General features: G+C 38.4%; 1 protein-coding gene across 1 annotated transcript; it reads right to left on the bottom strand.

Annotated features, from left to right (window-relative positions):
- Nucleotides 1–238: 238 nt before the first annotated feature.
- LOC126259381 (RNA-binding protein 1-like) lies at nucleotides 239–1,513 on the bottom strand. Its single transcript, XM_049956131.1, has one exon. The coding sequence runs from the start codon at nucleotides 1,407–1,409 to the stop codon at nucleotides 1,023–1,025; it is 387 nt and encodes a 128-aa protein (XP_049812088.1). The 5' UTR covers nucleotides 1,410–1,513; the 3' UTR covers nucleotides 239–1,022.
- Between the last annotated feature and the right edge of the window lie 5,746 nt (nucleotides 1,514–7,259).

Below are 7,259 nucleotides of genomic sequence, written 5' to 3'. Positions count from 1 at the left end.
GTATCCTTTAATAAAGGCATGTTTACCAAACAACTAATATGCATAGTATCAAGAAGCTACTGCAAACATCTCAACAGTCAGGTTCCCACTTTATAAATGCTATGCACTATATTTGAAGACATCTACACGATTTCACTTTACTTCAGTCGTACAGTGCAACCTACCTTTGCAACTATGTAACAGGTTGCTGTTTGCCTGACTAACAGGTAGTAATTGGGTCTCATTTAGAAACAGCGACTTCTACAGGCAATTTTGGTCAGGACATTTATTTGAAGACCATTACTTTCATACACAAACAAAATTTATAAGGAATGTGTGTAATTTACTGACATGTTTGATTGCTTCCTGTTTGGCATAACATCTCGTGCAAAACTGTTCTCTGAATTATCCACAAAAGCCTAAACTGTCCAATGGTATAGAATTTAATTAAAATTATAGCAAAAACACAAGTATGATCCAGCTAAAATCAGTTGTAATGTGACGGTTTACACATTTTTATCCATTATGTATGATCACTAATACTACATAAAGTTAATGCCATTAAAAACATATTTATCTCCTTTGTAATAATACTACAAAAGTCAGGGCACACTACACTTAGCCATTGGGATCACTACCATATAAAAAGAACTTACAACAGAAAAAGGATTCTCTAGACAAAGACCTCTCTCGTCTCACTACAAAAATCAAGTAAATTATGATCAAAAGTTCATAGAATGTGCAGTATTGCTGATAACTGTCACGTCTGTAGAATAATAATATAAATCTACAATACTAGATATTAATACCACACTGGTCTCACAACATATGCAAGCAGCAGCCTAGATGTTATATGCTATAATATTATATAGAACCCAGAGTACATAAAACATTACTTACGGAGGAAAAAAAAAGAAAAAAAAGAAAACTGTTTCAGTAATGTCACTGAGATGCTTGTCAAATGATGGTTGTGTTGTAAAGTAAGCTTAAAATCATGAAGTGAACATTGTCTCTTCAAGAAGAATGGATTAATTACGTTCAGTTCATCTTCTATCTCTTGAATCCGAACGAGAGCGCCTTGGAGTGCGGCTGCGGGATCTTGAGCGGCTGTGAGAGCGTCTGCGTGGCGTCCGTGATCTTGAGCGCCTTCGGCCAGAGTTTACTGGTCGTCGACTACCGCCGGTGGACATTTCAACTCTCACACGTGTTCCACACATCCTCATGCCATCCAATCCTCTAACAGCATCCTCGGCGTCCCTCGCATCCTCGAACTCTACGAATGCAAAGCCTGGTGGATTTCTTGCAACCCACACGTCTCTCAAAGGGCCGTACTTGCTGAACGCAGATTCAATTTCGTATTTAGAAGCACTGCTTCCTAAATTTCCAACATACACTTTGCATGAAGGATCCCATTCCCTGTAACGAGACATTACTTCTCACAATCCCCGTGCCGGTTCGACCTACCGTTTAACTGTAACCTCAGTTGAACCAGAGAAAATGGAGGCGTCCTTTTAAGTGCTTTGGACAGCAATATAAAGTTGCAAGCTTGTTTCCGTGAAAGCAAATGCTTCTTTCTTTTGTTTTCCGGAACAGAGATCCTCATCTATGCTATAATAATTAATTACCTACAGAACTTATTGTATCTTCTAACATTAATACTCGATTTAATACTTTTATTAACTAAAGATAAAAGTTATTTTGAATTACATATTTCCAACGGTAGTACTGCAGTGAATACTGCATAGATAATAGCTGACAACTTCAAGGTAGCGGGTACTGAAGAGAAGGACCTGAAGCACGGTAAAATTCCATAGACGAATTTTCTAATTTTGTAATGTGTGAGAGATGAAAAGGTAATGGGTAAGAATTATTAACTCTCAACAGAACTCATAAAAATTGTTGATGATCAGCATGTAGCCATATTTACATATGAATGCGTAAAGCTGCCTCCACACGCTCATTAACGTTGCCAAACTGTCTATATTGACCGTCTGAGGTAGAGGATATTGCCATTCGACCGGCATTAAATGACACTGACATTTCCACTCTGTGAGCGTAGGTTCATTAGATTTAATAATTCAGAAATAATCGTGGGGAAACTAAACTCTTCTGTCTATTCACAAACACTTGGTATTACATAGTTTTTATATATTCTGATTCAGAAAAAAATCGTTTAAAAAACAATAATTATAAAATTAAGAAAATGTGATGTTTCTCGCAGTCAGTTTTAACATAAAACCAGTGAACGACAACAGCACAAACGTATTGGGTCGTTTAAAATGAAAAGGATGAACTATGTAACTCCATAAATGTAGGTATCCCTTCTTTTAACAGTTTAAAATGGTAGACCCTCTTATATATTTAGCAGAAGACTGGTCGAACACCAGAATCATATGCACACATCATCTTGGGGGTGGTCTCCAGGCTGGAAGCCGAGTTTTGCTAATCATCAATATCTCACACTATTCTACTGCTTCCCACAGGGTCTCTGCGTGCACTATCAGAAGAAACTTCGTGAAACTACTCTTTTAAACTACAGATGACTATTTTTGTTTAAAAGCGAATGGCTAATGGCTTTGTCGTATAAGGGAGCGTTACATCGGTGAATAGAGCGATGTATGCCATGTAGCAAGTACTCATTTGGAACTGCTTCTACCTGCTTCTTGTTGCCTGTATGACACAGATAGCCTGGGAAGTGAACATTCTATTTGCACGAAATGAAATATTTCACTCAGTATTGTTGTAAAAGTGACCAAGGCGTATTTGCAGAGGCAAGGGTGATCTCAGCTTCGATCAAAAATAATGGGTGCTGTTGAGTTTCAAGAGATTTTTTATCGATTTTCGGTCAAATTATTAATCTCCACACCAAATAGGGTAATGTGCCGCCTATCTTTTGTCAGAACTGACCAACATTCTCACAAAAAAAAAAAATAAAAAAAAATCCTGTATCTGCCAATGACTGTTGACGTGTTCAGATTGAACATATGAGCAAGTTTGCACATGAAAGGTAGTAGAGATGCAGATGTATGCATGAGATAAGCGAGGAAAAATCGTAAATTAAATGTGGGGTTAAGAGAGGGTCAGAAGATGATAAAGCTAACATATTTGCAAAAAAGTAAATTTTAAAAAAATGGATTACAAACAGTGTCAACACCAAAAGTACTTATTTCGATGGTAACTGGTTTCGGTCAATATTTGGCCATCCTCATATACGTACTATGATGGCAGGCAGAGGCGGTGAATGGAGTGAGCGTTGTGACTCCACGAATGTCAACTGCTCTTTGTGATCCGCTTCACAGTGCTTTTAGCCAGAAAGCTGTTTCTCCAAGAGAAATGTTCCCAGAAATTAAAGTAAATTTTGCTCCTTTTGATGAACTATGATATAATCAGAGCTATTTTAGCTTTACTCGATTTTCTTCAGTGTTTGTTGTCCCAAAAATCCGAAAAGTTTTCGCATGTGTTATAAGAAAGGACGTGAGAATGGAGCCATCATCAAAATTCAGTGATTGTATATGTGACCTAGAACATTGCTGCTAATAAGTATCCTTAATAGTTTATATTTTGACTCATTCTGTAAAACAAATCATGGGATTTGCTTTGCATATTTACAACGAAAGTTGCATCTATGTACATATATAGCCAATGATTTAACATCTGTACGTGTGCAGATCATTCACAATTGACTTAAGATTTTTTTAATAGGATCAAATAGTATCATAGCTTTCGATTCTTTTTCAATACTGTAGCTTTTTTCTATATGAGCTTCAATACATATCCAGTCTGTGATATGTATGCATGACACATGCTCACAGGTGTTCAAAGGATATCTTATGGTCATCACTTTTGAAATAAGGGATCCAAATAAAACTTTCGTCGAGTAGCTTGAACGTCTGGCAGTTCACATCTTTTTCATATTTTTAGCGCCTTGGAATTTCTATAGTCCCTACATCATGCTAGTGATCATATGCTGCAGGCTATTTATTCTATTTTTATGATGTGAGATGGCAATATATCCACACACTTTTCTAAGGAGTGCCTGATCCACATCCTGCTCTAGTTTTGTGACCATCAGGGTATCTTATATGTATATTATTTCAATTGTGCTTATGAATCACAAATAATGATGTGAAAAAACTTCCTTTGAGTACCCTTGAATCATACAGTAAAATTAAATATCTTGCCTCATGTCTGTGAACAGGCAGAGGGTGTGAAAACCTTACATTCATGATCAGTATAAGGAACCAATTTGTATAATGCTTTAAAAGCCCTGCCATCCTGGTTCTGATCAGCAGATGTCGGAAAAAGACTTTAAATTCTTACTGTTGCTATTTGCAGATGTTTCTATGAAAAATGATTGGAAGAAACGAAGCAAAACATCACATTTCCACACTTTTATAATCATTCATTCTTAAAGAATTTTTTTTTCAGAATCACTTTGTTGTGGCGTAGCAAGCTAGCTACGCCACACTGAAGTAGCCGAAAGGGCACGCGTCAACTCACGTCGTCTTGCGTTAAGTCTGAAACAGGATACGTGATGAAAGCTATAATGAAAAGAACGGAGCTTCTCGTATACTTAACTTTAATTGCTTGTTGTACATTGCTCTTGATAATACAAGTGAGACTCTCTCCAGATATGGTTAATGGCGCCTAGCTAGGTCATAGCCATGGACTTAGCTGAAGGCTATTCTAACTGTCTCTCGGCAATTGAGAGAAAGGCTTCGTACGTGTAGTCGCTAGCAATGTCGTCCGTACAACTGGGGCGAGTGCTAGTACGTCTCTCGAGACCTGCCTTGTGGTGGCGCTCGGTCTGCGATCCTGACAGTGGCGACACGCGGGTCCGACATGTACTAATGGACCGCGGCCGATTTAAGCTACCACCTAGCAAGTGTGGTGTCTGGCGGTGACACCACACACTTCACATAATAGGCAAAGAAATACCGTGTGTTTTTCAACTGACAAAACAGTTTAATGTCACCACAATTATTTCTGAGTTATTAAATGCAATGGACCATCCTCTGTGCCAGGACATGCACAGAGTGGAAATATCCATGTGATGCTATTGCCACTTGAGTGGGAATATCCACTGCCGCTGTGTGAGGGCCCATATTGAGGTATCGTCAATACTAGAAACACAAGTAGTATTGATAGCTCTCAAAATATTCTCAGTATTGTTAATACATAGTGACATGTGATGTCAATTATTGATGAAATGTGTAATGTGTTTTATTCATCTCATAATGTACACAATTTCAGAATATATGTCTGATGTACAGGAGACATGCAAAGGTTACAATTTGCTTATTTGAAATTTTGTCACACGTACAATAATACTTTATAGAGAATTTACTTATTTAAAATTTGTCAAACTAATAGTATTTACATCTACTATAACTATCATAAATTTTTATTCCATTTTAGAGATCCAGCTCAAAGTATCACTTCATCCTTCATCAAATCTCCCACAGAGTTGTACCATCGTTCAATTAGAACATAGTGTAGCATGCTTTTTAAAATATTTATCTTCATATTCATTATGGCACCCCCCCCAACCCCCCCCCCCCATCCACCTGTGTGAATCATGGACCTCGCTGTTGGGGGTGAAGCTTGCGTGGCTCAGTGATACAGATAGCCATACCATCAGTGCAACTGCAACGGAAGGATATCTGTTGAGAGGCCAGACAAACGTGTGGTTCCTGAAGAGGGGCACCAGCCTTTTCAGTAGTTGCAGGGGCAACAGTCTGGATGATTGACTGATCTGGCTTTGTAACATTAACCAAAACAGCCTTGCTGTGCTGGTACTGCAGACGGCTGAAAGCAAGGGGAAACTACAGCCGTAATTTTTCCCAAGGGCATGCAGCTTTACTGTATGGTTAAATGATGATGGCGTCCTCATGGGTAAAATATTCCAGAGCTAAAATAGTCCCCCATTCGGATCTCTGGGTGAGGACTACTGAGGAGGACGTTGTTATCAGGGGAAAGAAAACTGGTGTTCTCCGGATCGGAGAATGGAATGTCAGATCCCTTAATCGGGCAGGTGGGTTAGAAAATTTAAAAAGGGAAATGGATAGGTTAAAGTTAGATATAGAGGGAATTAGTGAAGTTTGGTGGCAGGAGGAACAAAACTTCTGGTTAGGTGAATACAGGGTTTAAATACAAAATCAAATAGAGGTAATGCAGGAGTAGATTTAATAATGAATAGGAAAATAGGAATGTGGATAAGCTACTACAAACAGGATAACGAACGAATTATTGTGGCCAAGATAGATACAAAGCGCATGCCTACCACAGTAGTACAAGTTTATATGCCAACAAGCAGATGACGAAGTGATTGATGAAATGAGTGATGAGATAAAAGAAATTATTCAAATAGTGAAGGGAGACGAAAATTTAATAGTCATTGGTGACTGGAATTCGATAGTAGGAGAAGGAAGAGAAGGAAATGTAGTAGGTGAATATGGAATGGGAGTAAGGAATGAAAGAGGAAGTCACCTGGTAGAATTTTGCACAGATCATAACTTAATCATAGCTAACACTTGGTTCAAGAATCATGAAAGAAGGTTGTACACATGGCAGAATCAAGGAGATACTGGAAGGTCTCAGATAGATTATATAGTGGTAAGACAGAGATTCAGGAACCAGGTTTTAATTTGTAAGACATTTTCAGGGGCAGATGTGGACTCTGACCACATTCCATTGGTTATGAACTGTAGATTAAAACTGAAGAAACTGCAAAAAGGTGGGAATTTCAGGAGATGGGACCTGGATAAACTGAAAGAACCAGAGGTTGTAGAGAGTTTCAGGAAGAGAATTAGGGAACGATTGTCAATAATGGCGGAAAGAAATACAGTAGAAGAATGGGTAGCTTTGAGAGATGAAATAGTGAAGGCAGCAGAGAACCTAGTAGGTAAAAAGGCAAGGGCTAGTGCAAATCGTTGGGTAACAGAAGAGATATGATGAAAGGAGAAAATACAAAAACATAGTAAATGAAGCAGGCAAAAAGGAATACAAACGTCTCAAAAATGAGATCAACAGGAAGTGCAAAATGCCTAAGCAGAGATGGCTAGAGGACAAATGTAAGGATGTAAAGGCGCATATCACTAGGGGTAAGATAGATAATGCCTACAGGATAATTAAAGAGACCTTTGGAGAAAAGAGAACCACATGCATGCTCAGATGGAAACCCAGTTCTAAGCAAAGAAGGGAAAGCAGAAAGGTGGAAGGAGTATATAGAGGGTCTATAAAAGGGCGATGTTCTTGAGGACAATATTATGGAAATGGAA

Source organism: Schistocerca nitens, chromosome 5 (genome assembly GCF_023898315.1).
Source record: "Schistocerca nitens isolate TAMUIC-IGC-003100 chromosome 5, iqSchNite1.1, whole genome shotgun sequence".
Classification (NCBI taxonomy): Eukaryota; Metazoa; Arthropoda; class Insecta; order Orthoptera; family Acrididae; genus Schistocerca; species Schistocerca nitens.
This window is presented reverse-complemented; position numbering and strand designations above follow the sequence as displayed.

Bases quoted from the DNA above. Each gene is read 5' to 3' on its own strand.
- LOC126259381 (XM_049956131.1), bottom strand. From the start codon at position 1,409: ATGTCTCGTTACAGGGAATGGGATCCTTCATGCAAAGTGTATGTTGGA.